Source organism: Saccopteryx bilineata, chromosome 10, assembly GCF_036850765.1.
Source record: "Saccopteryx bilineata isolate mSacBil1 chromosome 10, mSacBil1_pri_phased_curated, whole genome shotgun sequence".
Taxonomy (NCBI): domain Eukaryota; kingdom Metazoa; phylum Chordata; class Mammalia; order Chiroptera; family Emballonuridae; genus Saccopteryx; species Saccopteryx bilineata.
The window spans coordinates 23,062,512-23,086,667 of record NC_089499.1 but is presented as its reverse complement, the minus strand read 5'-3'; the positions used below and the strand labels follow the sequence as shown (position 1 = coordinate 23,086,667).

Sequence of the window (24,156 nt, the reverse complement as noted above, 5' to 3'; positions counted from 1 at the left end):
CACATTAAACAAAGAATCACACATTTAAATTTATAATTGTGACAAGATCATTAAAAATCATTAGAAGACAGTAATGTGGCCCTGGCCGGTTGGCTCAGTGGTAGAGCGTCAGCCTGGCGTGCAGAAATCCCGGGTTCAATTCCCGGCCAGGGCACACAGGAGAAGCGCCCATCTACTTCTCCACCCCCCCCCTCCTTCCTCTCTGTCTCTCTCTTCCCCTCCCACAGCCGAGGCTCTACTGGAGCAAAGATGGCCCGGGCGCTGGGGATGGCTCCTCGGCCTCTGCCCCAGGTGCTAGAGTGGCTCTGGTCGCAACAGAGCGACGCCCCGAAGGGGCAGAGCATGGCCCCCTGGTGGGCAGAGTGTCGCCCCCTGGTGGGCGTGCCAGGTGGATCCCGGTCGGGCGCATGCGGGAGTCTGTCTGACTGTCTCTCCCCGTTTCCGGCTTCAGAAAAATACAGAAAAAAAAAAAGAAAAAGACAGTAATGTAGGGGACACAGCTGATCAGGAAAAACTTCTGTGACAAAATGGTGACTCAGTAAATACATAAGAAGGGTAGGAGTTAACTAGGTAAGAAGACAAAGTTGAGAAGATTTCCAAGCTAAGGAAGCTGCATATGCAAAGGTCCTGTGATCAGTTAAGCATGGCCCATTGAGGAAATGAGACAAGGCTCAGCTGGCTGGAAGGTAGTGAATTGAGGGTACATCCAGATGATGCAGGAACCCACAGGCCATGTCAGATGACTAACCTGTCTCATTATTAGCCAACTTAAAGTGTCCATTCCAACAAAGCAACTGGCCTCACCCTTGTACAGCATTTGACTATGAGCCCCTCTGGGCTGTCAAACATGCATTTTACTTCACCTGAAATGACTTCTCCTAAGGGAATACTATAAAGAGACTTGGTTAAGAGATAAACTCTAGAGACAGATATGGTTCATCCCTGGCACTGCCAACTAGTATTTGTATAATTTAAGCAAGTTTTCCAACCTCTCTAAACCTTTTTATCATCTAGAAAGACAGGAATGTGCCTCAGATATTGGATGAGATAATAAATATATGACTTTTGCTCCATAATAAATGCTCAAGACATATAACTATGGGCAGCTGCTTCCTTATGTCAAAGCGTAGGTAAGATTTTTGAAATCTCAAGGATGTCTTCTCCAAGTAAAGTAAAAACAAGGAATGACTCCAACAATTTCAGGAACTAATCATTTGAAACCGTTATAATGCTAGACAACGAGGGAGTCTACTTGAGACAATTGTGTGTCAGGCCAGAGGGAAGACGTCCCCCGGCAGCCCCTTCTCACCCACCACCCTGCTCTTCCCTTCAGCCCCAGAGCGTGCAGTGGCTGACCCCGTCTCCACAGCAGCGGGTCTCAGTAATCCCCTCGGTGCGGGGTTCCCTGGGGGCTGAGAAGGGGTTTCCTCTACAAAACCCCTGTCCTCTCAAGGCCAGATTTCTAATCTCTGCCACCAAAACTCCCCCCCTACGTTCCTCCAAATGAAGTTACTAACTGTTATTAACAATACTGCTTCTACTTCAACAAGTGGAATGCTGTTCCAGTCTGCAGTGGGGTTTCTGGAGCCGGGGAGGCAGGCGGGGGGGCAATGCCGTGGCCTGCCCGAGGCAGAGGCTAGGTGTTTCTCTATCTCAACAGCGTCGTCACTCCATCGATGCTTGTAGATGGAGCTGTTAGGACTGGGAGCTTCAGGATGAAAAATTCAACACCTGACAACAGAGTGCTTTCTGTCACTCTGTGGGCCACATGTCGTTTCAGTCTGGGACATCCATCAGGCAACTGAACACTTGGGGAATATCATTTCTTTACTAGATGTTGTCTCTTCTAAAATCTTTTTTTTTTTTTTTTTGGTATTTTTCTGAAGCTGGAAACGGGGAGAGACAGTCAGACAGACTCCCGCATGCGCCCGACCGGGATCCACCCAGCACGCCCACCAGGGGCTACGCTCTGCCCACCAGGGGCGACGCTCTGCCCACCAGGGGGCGATGCTCTGCCCCTCCGGGGCATCGCTCTGTCGCGACCAGAGCCACTCTAGCGCCTGGGGCAGAGGCCAAGGAGCCATCCCCAGCACCCGGGCCATCTTTGCTCCAATGGAGCCTTGGCTGCGGGAGGGGAAGAGAGAGACAGAGAGGAAGGAGAGGGGGAGGGGTGGAGAAGCAGATGGGTGCTTCTCCTGTGTGCCCTGGCCGGGAATCGAACCCGGGACTTCTGCACGCCAGGCTGACGCTCTACCACTGAGCTAACCGGCCAGGGCCTAAAATCATTTTTTTAATGTGAGATTTTTTTTTCCTGGGTACTATTACTTGGAATAATGGAACTTTACACACATAGTTGTAATACTAAGTAGGAATGCTAAGGGTCAGATCCTTATAAAAACAAAAAGTCAAGCTCTCTCTCTCTGTCACATTCTCTCTCACCCACATGACTTGAGTCCAAAAGTCTGCAACGTTTCAGTCCATTGAGGAGACTGGATGGACTGATCAGACAATCAGATGTGTCTGTGAGAAGAGACCCTGCCACCTGCTCCCCACGCTGCTTCAGAGAACACACTTTGGGGAGACTCACAGACTGAAACAACACGTCCAGAACACATTAGCTTCTACCTTCTATGTTAAAATTTTTTCAGAGGACTAAATCATATCCTAATATACCATGTGAAAACACACTAAAATAAATTCTATTACCCTTCAGCTTTGGTGTATTTCTACAGCTATATAAACTGATAAGGCCTTATGAACCCAACCTTGGGAAGTTTCACTCCCAGTTTTTTCCTGCGGTGGTAGATAGAGATCTGGTGCCTCCCCTGTCGCACCAGAGGAGCGAACAGTCATCTGGCCAACGGCTAGGAACCCGCCCTGACTTTCCCGGATGTCCTTCCTCATCTTTCCCTCGAAGCCAACCGCGGTCCAACCCTCCGCATTGCAGAATGGCCCACTGATAGTGTGAGAATCTTACATTTTATTCTCCAGAAATTAGACTTGACTGAATTTGCTTCGTGGTTTGCTTGTTTTAGGTGACCTGATGGTAATATAAAAAAAATTGGTGGACCTGAAAGAAAATATAGTCTTGCTTTTTTAGTAACATGAAGGCAATATATTGACTGAGAGAAATTACCGAAATTCCATAGCTACCTTCCCACAACAGATGCTACGAGGGTGTGCAATATGTGAGACTCGGTGTTCTTTAGTCTTTTAAGAGCACTCAGAGTTCTGAGTTCTGTGTCAGCTTAAACTCAAGTAGACACTGGACCTGGTTAACAGGAAGTAAACCACAGAACAGGTTCAAGGCAAGATAGATCAAAAGACTTACAAAAGCCATTAGTACAGTCATTAGATACATATTTGACCAGGAGACTTACAAGTATATAAGATAATATGCATATATAGGACTTTGATTTACCAAGAAAGTACAATGCTAATTCATTTTTCCTTAATGACAAAGATTTCTCAGCAGCCATTGAGCCAACCAGTAACAATGAAAATCCTCTAATCTTCTAGACACCATGAAAATGACCAGGATTCTGGCAATAATAAATAACTGGTCTCTTTGATTCCTCAAATTTTGATGGCGTTCAAGAAATTAAAATCTTTCATACATTTGGGTTACACTGTTTGCTGAGGTGACATTAGGACTGCTATATTTCCCCAATTTGTGCACCGATTTCAACCTTAATCCTTGATTCCCCCTGCAGTAAGCACGCTTCTCGGGCAATCTCAGCTATCACAGAGCGACAGTACGCCCACTGATCATACTGCCTGTTTGTAACTGGCTTCTGAATATTTCCATCTAAATGTGTTTTAGTTCATTAGCTCGTTCCTTCATTCACTTGTTCATTCATTCTCCTTCCCATTTATTCAATAAGTACTTAGTATGTGCTCCCAGAGAAAAACAAAGTCAAGGAAATTGATTCCCCTTAGCTCAATAAAGAGACGGCAATAAACCACTGACCTACGTGCTGTACGAGGGGGAGCCCAGAAACAGAACGTATCAGATGTGGACATCAAAGATGCCTCCTGGAGGGATGGCATTTGAATTGAGTAGCAGAAGTGAGGAAGGACACTCCAGGCAGAGAGAGCGACATGTTTGAAGTCATACAAGTGCACGACCACAGCCTAGTCTGTTCAGGAAAAAGCAATGTGTCCCATGAGGCCAGAGCAAAGGGCAAGAAGAGATCATAAAGGGCCTTGGGTTCCCTGAGGAATCTAACCTTTATCTTTAAATGTCATAGGGAGCTCCTTGAAGGATTTTTTTTTTTTTTTTTTTTGTATTTTTCTGAAGCTGGAAACGGGGAGAGACAGTCAGACAGACTCCCGCATGTGCCCGACCGGGATCCACCCGGCACGCCCACCAGGGGCAACGCTCTGCCCACCAGGGGGCAATGCTCTGCCCCTCCGGGGCGTCGCTCTGCCGTGACCAGAGCCACTCTAGCGCCTGGGGCAGAGGCCAAGGAGCCATCCCCGGCGCCCGGGCCATCTTTGCTCCAATGGAGCCTTGGCTGCGGGAGAGGAAGAGAGAGACAGAGAGGAAGGAGGGGGCGGGGGGTGGAGAAGCAAATGGGCGCTTCTCCTATGTGCCCTGGCCAGGAATCGAACCCGGTTCCCCCGCACGCCAGGCCGACGCTCTACCGCTTAGCCAACCGGCCAGGGCCTCCTTGAAGGATTTTAACCAGGAAAAGGATACTATCAGATTTCTAACTCAGTTGCTCCAAAACCTCATACCTCCAAACTCCCCACCCAGTTCTCTGTCGATGGTGTCACAATCTTCACAAGCCTCAGACTCTTTCCCAACCGTTCTCACACTTCAATCAACTGGCCACTAAATCTTTTTAATTCTCAGTGACAAATAACTGCTGAATCTATAGTCCCTCCACTCTATCTTCTTCCACTGCCCTAAATAAAACCCACATCATCTCTTTCCTGGACAACTGCAAGCATCTTTGGTGACAAATGCCGTGGGCTAGCTCTCCAAAAGCCCTGGCTCGCCCGCCCCCTCCTCCCTCTCCCCAACTACAGAGGCTGGACGCTCACCTACACAGTCTCTCTTACAGCTAGCGGCGGTCACATGACTGGGCTTCGGCCAACGTAATGCCAGAAGTCTAACAGAGGCCTTCTGTGGAAGGTTTTCGCTAATGATGAAAGGAGACAGCCATTTGAAGAACAGAATTTTTTTTTTTTACCCTAGTTTCCTGTCCTTGAATAATGATGCCCAGAGCTCTGGCCAACCTGCTGAGGAGAATGGAGAAAAAGGATGGAAAAACCGAGACTGCAGCTGACCTCCTTGAGCTGCTGAAGCAGACCACTTGTTATAACTGTACATGCTGAGGACTAAGCACGGCGATTTGCACCCGCACATATCCTAGCTGACACATGTCCTAAACTGGGGCTCCATCTCCAGGCTTTCCTGCCAGTGACCCCGGTGACTACCATTACAATTATTCCTTACATCCCAAATCTGACTGTATAATTTCCAGTCTGAAGTCTCTAAAGATAATTCTTTGACCCAAGATCAATGTTCAAGCTCTTCGTCTGCCAAAGTCTTTATTGTCTTGACTCACTGAGTATCTTGCTTGTCCCTGGTGACACCAGACTGCTGCAGGTCTGTCACCCCTTGCATGTGCTTCCTGCCAGCCCCAAACGCATTTAACTCTCCTGTTTAACTCCTTACCTGAAGGCCCTGCGGGTAGAATGAGTCGCATTTTCTCCCATGCGTGACTGTTGTGAAAAACTATGTTTAACCGTATTATTTCTGGGGGAAGAATATTCTCACCCTGTTAAACTAGACTTGCTTTGACCAATGAATCCGAGTAGAAGTAACACGTGACACTCTGAGGCAGCAGTTTTAAGAGCCGAGGTATGACTCGCCATGCTCTGCGATGTGGGAACTGGTATGGAGGAGGCTCAGCCAGTCTGGATCTCTGGGCACAGCTCCCTCACTGACCTACAGTGCACACATAGTATGAGCAAGACAGAAAACCCTGGTGCCTTAAGCTCAGGTGACACACTTTTTTGGTAAAGGACCAGATGGTAAATATTAAGCTCTGTCGGCCATGTATGGTCTTTATCACACACTCTTCTCCTTTTTTTTAACAGCCACTGAAAACTTTAAAGAAGATAACATTCTTAGCCCAAAGAACAGCTGGATTTATCCCATAAGCTATAGTTTGCTGTTGTTTCCAGCTGCTGAGACTTCCGGGTTACTTATTGCTGCAGCATAACGTCACCTATCCTGACTAACTTAGTAGAATATTTGCCTCGACAACATTCTAGCCTTTATCACCTGTTGTACAGCAATAAAGCTCCATGAAGACAGAGACCATGTCTCTCATGCTTGTCTTGTCCACTGCAGGATGTGACAGCTGAGAAAATAACTGCTGAGTAGAGAACTGAAAGTCTCCCCCATACGACTGTGAGCTCAGGGGACAGAGACCATGGCTTTCTTCTTATTTCCAGCCCACGTGCCTAGCATGTGATGGCATTTGCTGAGCACTTGAGCCTTTGACCAAAGTTCCACTGAAGCGTGTATGCCCTTGTTATTATAACCAGTAGCAACAGCCCAATATCATTTGAGAAACATCTAGAAATATGCATAGCCTGTTTTATTGCAGGATTAACGTGTGACCTCTTGAGTCATATACTAAAAACCCCCGTCGAAAATGTATTAACTATACTTGAATGAGTTTTTACGTATTTCTTTCTTTTTCATTTGGGAGCAGGAGAGCAAAAGGGACGTGTAAGATGTACGTTAAAATGTAAGTATCTGTAAAAGCCAAGACGTTTGACATGCCAGGTTGGAAAGCCAGTTCCGTTCAGCCGATTCCCCCTTCAGAGTCATGCGCTCATGGGATGGCACGGTGTGGATCCTACTTGGCAGGAGGCAGCAGTCAGGGCCAACGCTGACTGTGTTCAGACCAGTGTGCCACTAAGCCAGGTCTGTTCCCTGGTGTTGCCTCAAAGACTGCGATAAATGCAGTGACAAAACTTGCACATGTTTCATGGCACTAGTGATTAAAAGATGACTTAAAAGATACAGTCTTTAGAGTGGAAATATATTTAGACATTAAAATTAGGTATCATTTGGCCCTGGCCAGTGGCTCAGTGGTAGAGCATCGGCCCAGCGTGTGGAAGTCCTGGGTTCGATTCCTGGTCAGGGCACACAGGAGAAGCGCCCATCTGCTTCGCCACCCTTCCCCCTCTCCTTCCTCTCTATCTCTTTCTTCCCCTCCAACAGCCAAGGCTCCATTGGAGCAAAGTTGAGTTGGCCCAGGCACTGAGGATGGCCCCATGGCCTCTGCCTGAGACACTAGAATGGCTTGGGCCGCAGATGAGCAGAGCATCGGCCCAGATGAGCAGAGCATCGCCCCCTGGTGGGCATCTCAGGTGGATTCCAGTCAGGCGCATGCGGGAGTCTGTCTCTCTGCCTCCCGCCCCCCATCCCTGTTTCTTACTTTGGAAAAATTTTTAAAATTAAAAAAAATTAGGTACCATCTGTAAAACCATGCACACCTGAATATGTTAGTACTCTGCTGCCTCATGAAGGCAAAATCCAGCCAGCAACGCTTACTATAATTACAAACCAACCTTAATCTTAAAACATCTAATTTACCTACAGTGAAAAAAAAAAAAAAGAGGGGAACTTTGTTTTTCTAAAGCTCTTTTTTTTTCTGATCACATATTCAATACATTTTGTCTCATGCATTTTCAATATCACTTGCCAATCCTGTGCTGCTATTCTGGGAGTAAATAAACCTTCTAGCACTGAAAAGATAAAAATATGACAATACTGCCTCTTAGTGGTGACATGTGTGTGTGCGTGCACGAGCACACATAGACACACACTACAAACTTTCTAGAGGCTCTGTGAAGTGCAGCTTATTCATGTCTCACCAGATATGGGAATCTTATACATTTGGTTTTAAATTAATGCTTTAAGATTTTAATTTAACGGTAATTCCTCTTAATAATAAGAGTCTCTAATTTATATCAATATAGACACTGAAAAACATATTTCGTTATTTTATTTAAAATATTTTTAAATAGTCATGTCAAATCTCTGTGAATTACTTTTTAAGTCATCAAATTATTTTATGCTTATTTAAAATAATGGTAGCGCATCAATGCCCTGTCCATACAATTGCTTTAGAGACAACAGGACTAGAAGATTCACTTCTGAAATTGATCACTGCTTCTTTATTTGAAACTAGAAAAACCCTGCCTCGCTTAAGTAAGCTAAAAAGTCTTGAACATTGAAAATAAAATTTTAAATGAATAATTTCTGAGTATGTCTGATAGATATTAATAGGTGGGCAGAATGGTGAAGAGAAAAACAAAATAAAAGTTTGCTTACTCTTGTAAAAAAAGTAACTTTTTCCAAGCAGTCCTTTACAATATAACAAAACTAGAAATTTTCATTAAAATTAGAAAGGAAACGTGAAAGTGGTAGAGTGTGTTGTGGAATGTGTAGACAGAAAACATAATTAGTTTGCCTACTCTGAGTGAAAAGGTGGATTGAATCCATGTGTTTATCTCCTCTAGCTCTCAAAACACTTTGCTATAATGAATGGAAAGAAACTTCCTTTGGGAAGTTATTCACACACAGGGACAGTAAGAATGGACTTACGGGCAACAGAGGATGAGATACTCGGTGAACTGTTGGAATCTGGAGCAGAGACGGAGGATGGTGCTGAGCAGGAGTCCCACCCCACGTGGTGAGGATACTAAGGGCAAAGAGTGCCCGTTCAGAGTGCAGGGTGCCACCCAAAGGAGGTAAAAAACTCAGAACATCTGGAGCAGAGACGGAGGATGGTGCCGAGCAGGAGTCCCTCCCCACGTGGTGAGGGTACTAAGGGCAAAGAGTGCCCGTTCGGAGTGCAGGGTGCCACCCAAAGGAGGTAAAAAACTCAGAACATGGAACGTAGATCAAGTTTCCAGGTCCCTTCCCAAACCTACACATGGCAGTACCGGCAAACTGAGTCCCTGCTGTCATAGCAGAAAAACAGGTTTATTCTCCAAAGAAACTGAATTTAATGATAAAAAAATAAACAACAAAAAAAAAACCAGATGGGGCTAAACTCATAGAAATTCAGTGAAAGTCAATCAAATGTGGCCCCCTGAGCCCCCTCTGTCCATGTCACTTCCAGAATGAGAGCAGACAGAGGGACAATATCAGGCAAGATAGTAAAGGTGCATTTTCCAGGAAAAGTTTAAGTAATGACTTTGGGGATCTTCAAAGGAAAAGCTTCTTTATGATTTAATGGAGTCCACCAGATAACAGAGCTTCCAACAGTCTTTTTTAGTGTCTTGTATGTATCAAGGCGCAGTCCAGGATCAACAGACATTTGAGAAAATTCTCGGAAAGGAAACAGAGATCAAAGCAAACAGAAATATATACATATATATACACATAGATGTATATATATGTACATACATATATATATTACATATATATACACATATATATGATAGGCCTAGAAAATGTAGAAACAATGCAGGGTGCTAAAAGGAAAAAAAAAGTCTATATTATCTTGAATAAAAGCAGAATTTCATGAACATGAAATAAAAAGACAAGATGAAAGTTGGAGAAATTTAACAATAAAAAAACTAAATATTCAATAGAAGCACTAGAAAATATAGTTGTAGAAATAATTCTGAAGTAGAACACAGAAGCAAAGAGCTAAAAACTTGGAATTATTTTTAAAATTGAGGTTATTTAGCATAAAGATCTAAGACTAAAGAGATTTCTAGAAGGGGGAACAGAGAAAGCAGAGGGAGAAAAGCAGTGAAGAAATCATGCAGGAACATCTCTCAGAACTGAATTTTATTTTATTTTATTTTTTTAATTTTTTTTTTCATTTTTCCGAAGCTGGAAACGGGGAGACAGTCAGACAGACTCCCACATGCGCCTGACCGGGATCCACCCAGCATGCCCACCAGGGGGCGATGCTCTGCCCCTCTGGGGCATCACTCTGTTGCATCCAGAGCCATTCTAGCGCCTGAGGTAGAGGCCACAGAGCCATCCTCAGCGCCCAGGCAATCTTTGCTCCAATGGAGCCTCGGCTGCGGGAGGGGAAGAGAGAGACAGAGAGGAAGGAGGGGGGAGGAGGGGAGAAGCAGATGGACGCTTCTCCTGTGTGCCCTGGCTGGGAATCGAACCTGGGACTCCTGCACGCCAGGCTGACACTCTACCGCTGAGCCAACCAGCCAGGACCTCCCAGAACTGAATTTTAAGTCTCCAGATTGAAAAGCACACCTAGTTCCCAACACATTGACCAGGCAAGCCCAGGGTTTTGAACCGGTGACCTTAGCATTCCAAGTCAATGCTTTATCCACTGCGCCACCACAGGTCTACCCAACACATTGAATGAAAAGAGACTCATCCAAAGCAGATAGCGAAGGAAACATTCTAAAAGGTCCCAACGAAACAAAACAGCTCATGTATCAAGTAATGGGAATCAGAATAGCACTGGGTTTCCTAACAGCAAAACTGGGTGCCAGAGACCGAAGTAACACCTTCAAATTTGGAAGGATGATGACTTTCATCTGAGAACACTACACCCAGCCAAACTACCAATAAAGTATGAGGGTCCCCTAAAAATATATTGTGACAGGCAAGCATCCAAAAATGATAACTTCCAAAGGACTCTTTCTTAGGAAAGTACTGGAAGATATATTTCAGCAAAACAGGGGGTATAAAAAGAGGAAGGCATAAGATATAAGAAACAGAGACCCCAGTGGAACAGGAGTGCAGGAGTTCAGGACAATGGCTGTGCAGCAGACTACATTCACATCCGCTCAGAGTCACAGCAAGGCCTTACAGGAACTGGTTATCGGGGAAAAGGAAACTGAGAATAATTGTCATGTTTGACCAGGTATAAACAGTAAAGACAAAGCGTTCATAATGTTTTTGGAAGATTTGGGAAGAAGAAATAATAAGTGCATTAAAAAAAAAACTAGAAAAACAAACAAAAATAAAGGCAATTATTAATTCCACGAAAAACAAAAAGGTCTATGAGAAAGGAAAGGTAAACAACACTAAGTAATTATTATACAGTAGTAACAACATAAACATTGAATATTTACTTACTCTCAAATTGCGCTATACATGTATTGGCAAGATGGTGGACAGGGATGAAAAGGAAATAAGAAAACTAAATCCTCAGCTGTCACAGTAGAGAGTCAAACACCAGAAGAAAAGCTAAAGAGAAACTAGGACCTGGCGGGTTGGCTCAGTGGTAGAGCATCGGCCTGGCGTGCAGGAGTCCCAGGTTCAATTCCCAGCCAGAGCACACAGGAGAAGCGCCCATCTGCTTCTCCACCCCTCCCCCTCTCCTTCCTCTCTGTCTCTCTCTTCCCCTCCCATAGCCAAGGCTCCATTGGAGCAAAGTTGGCCTGGGTGCTGGGGATGGCTCTGTGGCCTCTGCCTCAGGTGCTAGAATGGCTCTGGTTGCAACAGAGCAACACCCCAGATGGACAGAGCACCGCCCCTTGGTGGGCATGCCGGGTGGACCCCAGTCGGGTAGTCTATCTGACTGCCTCTCAGTTTCCAACTTCAGAAAAATAAAAAATAAAAAAAGAGAAAACTAGTTGTAGGAGAGAAACAGAATTGGGAGTTGCATAGGGGTGTTTTCTTTATTAGTTTTTTAGCACTATTTTATTTTGTAAACTACTTTGATATGTACTGTTGATTAGAGAAATTAAATTTTAAAACTAATTCAAGTAAGTTTAGAAAGAAAGAAAAGAAGAAATCAGGATACTGCAATAATAGATTAACCTCGACATATTTAAATGTAACCAAGGAAAATTATTACAGCTAATTTTAATAAAAATGAAATGCAGAGTGAGCTATCAATCAGGGACTATGGCCTGAAAGCCATTTAAGAAGAATTAAACAGTCTCTTTTCTTGTATATATATCATATACCCTACAGAACAAATCTTTTTCATAGTTATTTAACAGTATATATGTATAGTTTGCTATAAAATTCAAATACATCGTTTATAATAATCCTTATTAACTTACCAATCAAAATGCCTACATATTTATAAACACTAAAAATTCTTAAGGAAACACTAATTGATTTTATAAAAAGAAAAATAGTATGAAGTTTATGGTAAACAAAATTATAATTAATTTCAGGGGATTAAGTAAATGTATATCCAAGCTGAAGGTTCAGAATGATTTAGGGGAAGACACTCTTTTAAGGATGGAATCCTGATTTGGTTCACAATTATCTGGCCTCATTTTATATCTCACAAAACACATGGTAGAAATATTTTCAAGTAATTTTTCATTGAAAGTTATCTATAAAGTTCCTGTCTTAGGTTACTTTTAATTTTTTAAACTAATAGAGGATCTCTATTTGCAGAAATCTGGACAGTAAATCTAATCACTATTATTAGAGATGTGTGGTTTTGGTAAATGTGTACTTTTAAAGGAATTGCCTTTGCCTGACCAGGTGGTGGCGCAGTGGATAGAGCGTCGGACTGGGATGCAGAAGGACCCAGGTTCGAGACCCCGAGGTTGTCAGCTTGAGCGCGGGCTCATCTGGCTTGAGCAAAGAGCTCACAAGCTTAGACCCAAGGTCGCTGGCTCCAGCAGGGGGTTACTCGGTCTGCTGAAGGCCCACGGTCAAGGCACATGTGAGAAAGCAATCAATGAACAACTAAGAAGTCGCAACGTGCAACAAGAAACTGATGATTGATGCTTCTCATCTCTCTCCGTTCCTGTCTGTCTGTCCCTGTCTATCTCTGCCTCTGTAAAGGAATTGCCTTCATGAGGAATTAGATTCTTCTAAAATTAAGAAACTCACCTTCAACATATTGTCATATATTTCTTATGTCTATAATATTTATGGCAGTGGTCTTCAAATCAGGGTGCCCATGGCAACCCACCGAAGGGCAGGAGAAAATATTTAAATCTTTACTTTCAGGTTTTTTTGGTTTTTTTCTTGTGGGAGAGACAGAGAAAGTCAGAGAAAGGGACAGATAGGCACAGACAGAAAGGAAGGGAGAGAGATGAGAAACATCAATTCTTTGTTGCGGTTCCTTAGTTGTTCATTGATTGATTTCTCATATGTGCCTTGACCGGGAGGCTACAGCAGACCAAGTGACCCCTTGCTCGAGCCAGCAACCTTGGGCTCAAGCTGGTGAGCCTTGCTCAAACCAGATGAGCTCACACTCAAACTAGCGACCTCGAGGTCTCGAACCTGGGTCCTCCGCATCCCAGTCCAACGCTCTATCCACTGCACCACTGCCTGGTCAGGCTTTACTTTGAGTTTTAATGCACCCCTTTATATTTTATTTCTGTAGACTTCCTGTACTATAGAATAAGTGTACAGTGTACATATAGATATGTGTATAATTGATAAATACATATTATATGTATAAATAAATATTATATGTATGATAAATAAGCATACATGTAATGGTAGTATATTATCAAAAACATTTGTTACTGATGGAATACCACAATCAAAAGTATTTGGAGACTACTAACTTGCTTTCTACTTAGAGTTGCTAAACTGTTAATAGTCCATGAGAACAACTCAAGTGTTCATGAGGGAAGAAAGGCAAAAAAAAAGCTAATATCGCTTCTAATAAGCTACAATGTTAATTTTAAGTTATGACTGAGAAATGAATCAACCTTTGGGGGAAATATTAATCTTCTCATTTGCAAAATTTTACCCAACACGAGGCCTACCTGCTACAGTTGAAAATATTTTGATAAAAACTGATGTTGAAATATACAAATGGCTGGATTGTTTCTGGCCCTTGATAAGTATATATATTTGTCACCCATATGGGACAGACTTTCTTAATTTAGTTGAAAACAATGTGCTCACATGGTGATCATAAAAGCTTTTGTTGATGAAGTAATATTCTACAGAAAGAAAGGACCAAGAGACCATAGGTTTGGGAATTAAATTATCAAGCATCCTAAGGGCACTTAATTCTCTCATATGGGCAAAATACAACTCGATTGTGGCTACTAGTCTCATAGGGGTGTTCAACTGAATTAAAATTTGAAAGAATTTAAGATTCACAGACTCAGTCACATTAGCCACATTTCAAATGTCCAGTAGTCACACGTGGCTAGTGGCTACCCTTTGGATAGAGCAGATATAGAACATACCCATCAGTGCCGTTAAGTTCTATGGGACAGCTCTGTGCTAGAATAATATTCAGAAGTTCTTAAATAAAAAACGTTAAGGTTTGTATACTTACTAACTGTTACTTTGTCCTTATCCCCCAGCATAATGTTGTTTGGCGTCAGATCTCTATGGACAATCCTCTTCTCCTTGTGTAAGTACCGAAGAGCTAAGCACAGCTAGAAACAGCAAAGAAGAAACAAATTTTATTTCCCCCAGTACGCATTTAACCCTGATGACTACTACACGTATCTCAAAGACATCAGCCCAAGTCTTTGCTGTTTTATAGAGAAATTTAATGAAAATAAAAGAGTACCTGAATAAATATTTTCCATAGTCTTTCTTCAGTAAAACGAAGTTGTTTTTCCTTCAAAGAACTAAAATGTTCTCCAAGAGGGGCCCCTTCTATAAGCTCCATAACTATATACAACCTATCGTCTATACAGAAAAGAAAGAAAGAAAAAGGTAATAGAAGTTCAAGCTCAATAAAGATACTTTACAAACACAGGAATTAGAATCCAAACTTTCCAATGGGTGTGCAGGGCACAGCACTGAAGAGTTAGAGATGCATTAAGATATGGATCCACTCAGTCCTGCAGGGGGTAGGGGTATGGTGGGGGTCTTGGGGCACCTAGAGCCCAGCAACAAACTCTTCTGTTTACAGACAACCTCCTAGCATAAGTTCACGCTGGCAAATACTATCATTTCCTACGTCCACAGCAATGTAGAATGGTTGGGAGGAGCCGAGAGGCACAAGCTACTGATCCAAAGTCACGGAGGATTCCCTGAAGGACAGGTAAGCCCACCTTTCTCTCAATTATTTAAGTCTAACATTTACCCTTATATCAAGTCAGCCACTCAGAAAACTGCACTTTAAACTGCATCATCTCATAGATTTACCTTTCAGACTTTTACAATGGAATCACGTCATGGTCTCGCAACGAATGACAGAGTTGAAAACAGCACCAAGGACAGAAATTTCTGTTATGCCCCTCAAGGGCAGAGAAAGGTGGGCTTCTCCTGGTTTTGTCTGATAGACACTAGAAACCTCGTAACTAATTGTGATTATCGCCTTGCTTTGGATGACAAGAAACAAAGAAGTAAATTCTACTTCCTCCTTCAAAACCAATATGAAACTACTAACAATAGTATGTAATGTGTACTTTTGTGATATTTTGGGAGTATATAATATATGTATGTACAAACTATTTACCAACATGAAATCATACTACACATACAACTTATAGTTTTTTTCATTCAACATCTTTATGTGTCAGTATACATAGACCTATGCCATTCTTTCTGTTGGTTACATAGTATTCCACAATACATTTGAATCACAATTTATTTAACAATTCTCCCAAGGATAGACATTTATACTGACTCTAGTTTTTCATATTTTTAATGTGTCAGATTAGGTAAATTTTATTTTTAATTTTCTCACATTTTATTTCCTTTTATTACAATTTTCTAATCTATTTTATCACATTTTATGTATTTTTTAAGCCACTTCTATTTTTTTTTTTAAAAAGTCAGGTTGTAAAAAACATTTTTTGTCATTTCGATTTTTAACTAAGACAAGTCGTGCCACTTCAGTACAAGTTAGAAGCCAAGCAAGATCTTTTTATGATAGGATATACACTGAATTACAGGAATTTATTCTAATATCAAGAACCAACAGCCAAGGGTGCAGGATTTACTGGAGATTTTCGGCACTGAGCTCCTCTGAGTCAGCTAGAGGAAGGAGTATGGTGAAATCATAACATGTCAAACAAACTACACAGCAGGTTTGCTTAACAATAGTAACTTTATATAAAGAGGGAGTGAGAAAGCCCCAATCTTTGCCTTATATTTTTCTTAAATCTTCTTTCAAATGGAGGTTTACTTTGAAAGTTCATCTGGGATGTACATCATGATGATTTATCAATACTTATCTTATTGCAGTCAGAGGTCTTATCCTGGTTTAAACAATTGACCGTTTTGGCTTTATTTCCATATTCCATCATCGCAGAAAAGAGCCGGCCGGCCTGCAGTATCAGTCAGGGCTCTATCACCACCTTGTGGCTATTCCTTGAACTTCAAGTAAATGAAATCCAGCACCTAGCCCACTCCCAATTTATTGTGGACAGGAATAATGTCATCTAATTCAACAAAAACAACTTTTGATATTTTCTTTAAAAAGCCACTATCCTAAAGGTTTCCTCTCTCTTGATTATAAGTGATTTTGATGTGTTTGAAAATAGCTATTATAACTATTTCGGTTTGTTCATTCAGTATCTCTCATATGGGAGCCCAGGTACTTCCTATAGGATTCTCGTTAGGTCATTGATTACATCACTATTCCACTGATCGAGGAAGTGATACACAAGATTGTTGACTATCACATAAACAACAAAAAGGTAAGAAAATAGATAAATAAGTTTGTTTTGACATTCTAATATAAACATATGTAACAAAAATACATTGCCTTAATTAAAAATATGAAAACTCATACTTACTTTCCAGAAATGTTTTGTAATAGCGTACAACATTGGGGTGATAAAGCTAGAAAAAAAATAATAACACATCTTACACTATTCCAAAATATAAATTTTTTTTACAGACAATTTAGTTGGACTTTATATTTGAAAATGAAAATTTTATACTTATTTATAAAACTAAGCATTTTAACTTATCTAATTCAGATTTTTCTCATGATTCTTTTTACTTTAATACTTACAAAACTAGTCTGAAAATAGCTATCACCCATATAGCCTTATAAACTAGAATTAAAAACTGATCGTGCTTTATCACCTAATTGAACTAAAACTGAGAACTGATCATCCTGTTCATGGTGACCATGTGCAGACACAGATGCTGTGCAAATCTAAGTAGTGGGGAAACAAAGAATAGTGAAGTGGAGAGCTCTCCACGGGAGTTATAAATGAGCAGTGTCCGTAATGAATATACAAGGAAGGCAAGTGGAAAAAGAAACCAATGTGTTCTTGGATCACAAAATGAAATCCCATTTCTCTTCTGACATGTTTATTCTTTCTCCCCAAACAAACTTTCATAATGATAGTTAATTGAGTTGTCACATTATGTCAGAAAATTCCACTCGTGCTAATAAATAATAACCCATCTGGAAAAATCCCATTTTAGATTTAATAAGCCATATTGGAAGAATGTTAACAGCTTGGCTTCACTTGACAGGAGTCAGAGAACTCTTAGTCAGGTTCTGAGGCATGTAACTAAGTAACCAAATATTCTACAATATATCAAGAGGGAAATAGATGTGCTTACAGTGAAAAGAGAAGGATTTCTCTGTAAGAATCACTCTGCACTATAAACTCTGTTCTTCTGTACCCATTGCCCTGATATAAACCCCAGAAAGTGTTTCTATGGTTCAATGTCAAGCCTTAGGAGAAAAAGCTAGCTAAGCTATCATCACTTTAATATCAATTATTTTAAACAGAAACAGCTTAAACAACATGGACAAGAATAGCACAAGAACTCTCCCCTCTTTTGGTGACATTTATTTAAGGAAAAGGCCTTCACAAACAAGAAAAACATTTACCTGCTCTTTAATTATGGTTAACTCGGAAACAATATTCTTCACACTGCTATCGCGATCTTTTTTATCCTTTCCAAACGCTGGGTTATGTAAATTTACCTCTTTCATTGCTAAGAGATTTTGACCACTACACTTTCTAACCTAACAAGGAAGAAAATAAAAAGGCAAAGAAAACAAAGTGAGGTGGAGATAGAAAGAGGAAGAAAGAAGTACAGGAATAAGGTCACATGTTTAAAACAAGTTATTTAAATGTCATAGGACTTTTAAAATTCTGTATGTATTTTCACTAAGTTCAGCTCAAAAAATAGGATCGATCTGCAATATTCAGTAGGATTTTACCACGTAAGTACAGAAACCCTGGTGTGAATGTAGAGGTGTCAGGCATGGATACAAGCCATTCTGACTATGTTTTATGAGGAATTAATGACTAATGATGCTTTATATCTTCAAAAGTCAGTGACCAATATCTAGAGCTGCAAGTTAAATCAGACAATTTTGATGAAACTATTGGTAGACCAAAAAAAAAAAAATCATTTTAAATTTTCTATCTATTTTTCATTATTTTTCAGGAAAGGCTCTAACTCCGAGTGTGGGTCTGTAAGCGGGACATCTGGTGTGCTTGGGGGCAGTGACCTTGTAAACACAGCCGAAAGCCCCACTGCCGAGGTGATCCAAGATCGCATAGTTGCCTATATACTTCGAAGGAGCTTTATTCTGATTAATGCTTTCAATATTTTCAGCAATTTGCTTCAGTTCTTCCTCCTAGCAAAAAAGATAAATAAATAAAAAGAAAAACAAATAGTTTGCTGTGATCAACTCCATCCTGACCACAGAGCAGCCTGCCCAAATTTAAAGACTCAAGACTTACCACTAATAAATTCAACTTTGATACCAACTCTTCATAAGCACTGATATCCCGAACATAATGTCCTATATCGATGAAGATCTCAAACAAGTCGGTGGGGAAAAGTCTACGGGGAAAAATACACACAGAGACTTCACGCGGGATCTGGAAATTTGCTCAATCCTTCCATGTTGGATCTAGCTCATTCATAGGTATTAAACACACTTCATTTCCTTAGGTTATAGACAGAATGGGGGGGGGATAATACTCATCAGCTTATCTCACAGAATGAACAATAGCTACAGTTCGTAAGGGTTAGGTAAAACAAATGAAAGTTCTAGAGATTCTCCGTACAGCATTCTGTTTATAGCCAACTGCACTGTGTTGTACAATTAAACAGCTGCTTAGAAGGTATATCGCACGTGCTCTTTACTACAATAAAAGTAAGTAAGATATGGATTATACAAATACCTTATTTCTAAGGTATTTGGGGAAATAGGTAGTAAACATATTACTAAGAAATGTTTACTGTGTATTTATTGAATACTGAGCACCGACATAAATGCCATTTGAGTCAGTCCTCATATTAACCCTGAGAGGGTTAACATTTAGAATTAGGTTAACTTAATTCTAAATGTTTCATAAAAATAAACGTAACTGAGAAAAATTGGAGAGATTTATGCATCATTTCTAAAGTACTGGCTTCAGAGCTTATTAAAATCTTTAAGTCAACTCAAAACGGATGACTTAGAGCCTTGAAACAAAAGGTTTTAATGAAAAACTAAGTTTATTTCCTTTTCTTCTCCCAAATTCAAGCATCAACTGGAAATAAAATAACAACATTAAATGCTGCATGTTTCTGAACAAACGATGTTACAGCAACTCAAGATTTTATTTCTACTCTGTCTTATCAATAAAATTACTGTGGATCTTGGGGCTATGACTTTGGCTAACCTACCCAACTAAACAGCGTGCAGACCACACACGCAGGTAACCAGGGCCTGCTTCCCAACGGGATGCTTCTTCTGTCACGCTCACCAGCACAGCCTCCCCACCCCAAAACATCAGCCTCCTCCCCATCACGTGAGCCCCTCCCCTGGGGAAGATGCCCGGACAAGCCCTGTTCTTTCCACAAGAGAAAATAACCACATCAACTTTGGAATTTACGAATGGGCTAAACAAGCACACACTTTGATGCCACGCATTTAAAATGGTAATGTCTAAAAAAGAGAGAGGGGAAACTGAAACCACAGCGGTCACGTGTAATTAAGCGCCGTATTTTATAGTGACGCGTGCCCTCTCTTCATCCTGTTCACTTTCGGTGTTGAGGTGTCAGTGGGATAGCTCGGTTTTCTCTGTGGAATCTAATTAGTCTGAAGATACTTGTTTTGGATACTGACTCGGTCTTCTCTTATTGCTCGCAACAACGTCAGTTATGGGAAAAACAGTGCAATCTAGCGGCGACCGGTCACTTGAATTTCTCTAAGCTCATACCTTTTAAAGAGAGGTCTGTTCCTTTCCATACTGAAGAGAAACCTCAGGGCTCTGAAAGCGTAACACTGGAAAAGACAAGGGTGCGTGATTCTCCGAAGGTACTCAGGGCATTAAAAACCTTTCAGGACAGAGTTATCGTGAAGTAAACACAGAAGTGGTTTTCTTGTGAGCGTGGCTGATCTATGAGATGGCCAGAGCTTAGTTTCAAAAAGCGTTTGTGTTGTAGAAACGCTCGGGATCTCGGCCTTGCTTCCCTCAGACCTGTCAGGAGTTCCTTTCTAAAAAGTACAAAATGAACACTGAGACAAGAAGCAAAATTCCTACGCCGAGAAAGCCAAGTGTCCAGAGATGTCCAGGAGCTCAAGGTTTATTTTGTTTCGAGCCTGCTATGTATACCTCAATATTTATATGAGATTTCTGTGAGAAAATAAACACTAGAGAGGATGACATATAAAAATAGCCACAGGCACACTGGACTCAAACCTGACGTATTGGTCTCCTGAGTCAAGAGTCCTAAGCGTTCCCCAAATAGAACAATCGACAGTAACTCCTGTGAACGCTCAGAAAGAGGCCTGGGAGACTTCACCAGAGCAAAATAAATGCCTGCTGCTTTGCAGTGCCGAGAAATAAAAAGATGGCTCCCAGCCTGCGCTGGTACCTGCCCAACAGGCCCCCTCCGCTGATCGGGCCTGCTGGGTTTGAGTCTGGAATCGTTTCACGAAGCCAGTGATCCGAATGTAGAAGGGTCACAGGCAGAACTGCCCGGAGAAGCTAGACAGATGACAAAATGACATAAAGGAGTCTGGTGAGAGTGCAGTGGCCACTGTGAGCGAGTGGAGAACGCACGTGTTCCTGGAAAGCCATTTCAACATGAACTTTTCAAAACCCTCTGCTGTTTGCCCTGGCTGATGGCTCGGTTGGTTGGAGCATCGTCCCTGAAGCACAAAGGTTGCCAGTTCAATCCCCAGTCAGGGCATATATAGGAATAGATCAATGTTCCTGTCTCTCTCTCCCTTCTTCTGTCTTTAAAATCAATAAAAACAAAACAGTTGAAATCTGCTGTTTAGGCCCTGGCTGGTTGGCTCCGTGGTAGAATGTCGGCCTGGCGTGCAGGAGTCCCAGGTTTGATTCCCGGCCAGGGAACATAGGAGAAGCGCCCATCTGCTTCTCCACCCCTCCCCATCTCCTTCCTCTCTGTCTCTCTCTTCCTCTCCCACAGCCAAGGCTCCATTGGAGCAAAGTTGGCCCGGGCACTGAGGATGGCTCTGTGGCCTCTGCCTCAGGCGCTAGGATGGCTCTGGTTGCAACAGAGCAATGCCCCAGATGGGCAGAGCATCGCCCCAGATGGGCAGAGTACCGCCCCCTGGTGGACATGCCGGGTGGATCCTGGTCGGTGCATGCGGGAGTCTGTCTGACTGCCTCCCCGTTTCCAGCTTTGGAAAAATAAAAAATAAAAAAAATAAAAATAAATAAAAAACAAAACCCTGCTGTTTAACAAAATGCATGCACAGGATGGATCTGGCTGTCTCTGTGCCCAGAAGAGTGTCACACATCTGTGGGGCGCTGGAAAAATTTTGTCCCACACTGGCATTTACTATCACTCTCCAAAACCTGTGGCTGCCAGCCCACAGAGAACACCAAAAACTTGGCTAGGTTGGGCCATCATTCTGGGAAATAGCTCTCCAATCAGATTGACAGCAAAGGCACCTTTGTACTTCCTTTTCTAAATGACTTGGATAAAAAAAGATGAGCCACAGCTACTGCAAAGGCTTATTTAAAATCGGACTTGATCATCCCGGTGTCTTCTAGTGGCCCCTGATGCCCACTCCTCAAAAGAGCACACAGGACCCTGCATAATGTGTCCCCTTCTTACCTCTGAGGCCTCATCTCCTGAAGTACCCCCTCCCCCAACCACACACCCCAGGTCCACTGAGCAGCTTACGCACTAAGCTGTGAGCTGTCAGGCTCCCACACTTTGCATATGCTGTTCCTTCTGTGTGGAATGCCCTTCCACCCAGGATCAGCTGCCATCGGTGCCCCACTCAGATCCCTTCAACCAAATGGCAAGTCTTTCTCATCCACTTTACAGGCTTTCCTGTGCGAAGGTGAAATGTTCATGACTGTGGTCTGTGCTTAATTTTCCTTTTATTATTCCCTGATACTCGAGCAATATATATTTTAAAAAAATAGAACTTTCTGATAAGCAAAGAAATAGCTCAATAAAATGGCCTACTTCCCTCCCGCAGAGAAAGCATTGTTGAGCCTCTGACACTGTTACCAGCGAGCGCTCCCTCCCACGCCAGCCTCCCGCTTAGGAATGTTCCCTCAGTCAGGGCAGGGACCAGCACGGAGCATTTTAAAAATTCTAAAATAACAGATCATATTATCAGAGTTTCCCTAAATTTCAAGCAGGATGATATTGAAGAACAATAGGCATGTTTATTACCTGTAATAGATTAGTTTTTGCTGCATTCTTTTGTTTGTTTGGTAAGATTAATTTTGCAATTGTATATACACCATTTTCCTGCAAGAGTAAAGGAGCATATTATCAGAGACCAGTGGCAATGCCACAGAGATGCCCAAGCACAAAGAAGGAACTAAACGATCTCAAATATTAATAGTATGTATAGTTAGTGTATCTTGGAACTTTAAGTAAATATAACAGGACAAAACTATAAATGTCAGTGTAAGTTTTTTACACACCAAAAACTACAACCACAATCTTAAATTTTCAGTTGTTCTTTAAAGATTATAAATAATAAAGTACATCAATTTAAAGTGATTGCAAACAGCCTGACGAGGTGCTGATGCAGTGAATGGAGCTTTGGCCTGGGATGCTGATGACCCAGGTTTTGAGATGCTGAGGTCACGGGCTTGAGCATGAGCTCACCGGCTTGAGCGTGGGCTCATCCAGCTTGAGCGTGGGCTCATCCAGCTTGAGCGTGGGCTCATCCAGCTTGAGCCCGGGATCACAGACATGACCCCATGGTTGCTGGCTTGAGCCCAAAGGCGGCTGGCTAACAGCCCAGGTTGCTAGCTTGAGGAAGGGATCACTGGCTCGGATGGAGACCCCCAGTCAAGGCACAGATGAGAAGCAATCAATGAACAACTAAGGTGCTGCAACTATGAGTTGATGCTTCTCATCTCTTCCCTTCCTGTCTGTCTGTCCCTGTGTGTCCACCAATCTCTCTCAAAATAAAGTAAAAATGGAAAATAAAGTGATGACAATACTTTAAAAACAGAATAGAGGATTAAAAAAAGGCACTTAAATATATTTTAATCTTTATACATTGCATTTCAAATATGTAATTATGAAAGATAATTTATCCCTTTATAGTTTTTAATTAAATAATACATGTAAGTTAATTATATATTATAGGAAAAAATAAAAGAAACAAGAAAAACAGAATAAAAAAGAAAATAAATGTTATTCATGAGAACACAGTCAATACCTGGAGGAATGAAGAAAAAACTACTAACTTCCTGCTGGTTTTCTATTATCTATCAAATGTATAATTTACTGAACTCTACTGTATGTGGACATTTACATGATAACCAAAGAGCTTTACCTGCCTTACTGCATTTAGTCTTTACAGTCATTCTGTGAATTAGTCTATAATCTCCCTGTTTTATACATGATAAAACCAAAACTTAGAGGGGCGAAGTCACTTTTCCCAGGACTAAGCCAGCAAGTAATGACACTACAAATTATTTGAACAGCTTGTGCCTCCGCGCCAGCAGCCCTCACCGGATAGTTTTCCCGTGGAGTCAGTATAGGGAACAGTGCTAGCCTAAAAGGTCTGAGAACCAGGGTCTTTTATCAGTTTCCCCAGATTTCAGTCGCTGTACCAACCGCCCCCTGATTAGCTGAGCTCCCCTCGGGACTCGAATCATTGGTAACCTGATCCCTAACTAACTTTTATGTCCCTGTTTATATTTTGAAGTTGGAGTTGAACATATTGTATTGACCAAAAATAAAAGTTTCCTTTCAGTAAGCACGAAGTAACTTTTAGAATAGAAACCCACACAAGGGTGGTACACATGTGTGTATTTATATACAGTTGATGTATCCATTTGAAGAGTACACTTGATGTACTGTTT

General features: G+C 41.8%; 1 protein-coding gene across 4 annotated transcripts in view; it reads right to left on the bottom strand.

Annotated features, from left to right (window-relative positions):
- Positions 1-24,156, bottom strand: part of NEK10 (NIMA related kinase 10) — a 194,938-nt gene that overhangs the window by 101,926 nt on the left and 68,856 nt on the right. For all 4 annotated transcript variants that reach the window (XM_066244946.1, XM_066244943.1, XM_066244944.1 and 1 more), the window contains exons 15-22: positions 22,502-22,579; positions 20,056-20,120; positions 18,586-18,688; positions 18,351-18,479; positions 17,721-17,858; positions 16,663-16,708; positions 14,481-14,602; positions 14,241-14,343 (exon numbers count right to left, since the gene is read on the bottom strand). In XM_066244946.1, coding sequence (XP_066101043.1) covers positions 14,241-14,343; positions 14,481-14,602; positions 16,663-16,708; positions 17,721-17,858; positions 18,351-18,479; positions 18,586-18,688; positions 20,056-20,120; positions 22,502-22,579 — 784 coding nt within the window. The remainder of the gene's footprint in view (positions 1-14,240; positions 14,344-14,480; positions 14,603-16,662; positions 16,709-17,720; positions 17,859-18,350; positions 18,480-18,585; positions 18,689-20,055; positions 20,121-22,501; positions 22,580-24,156) is intronic.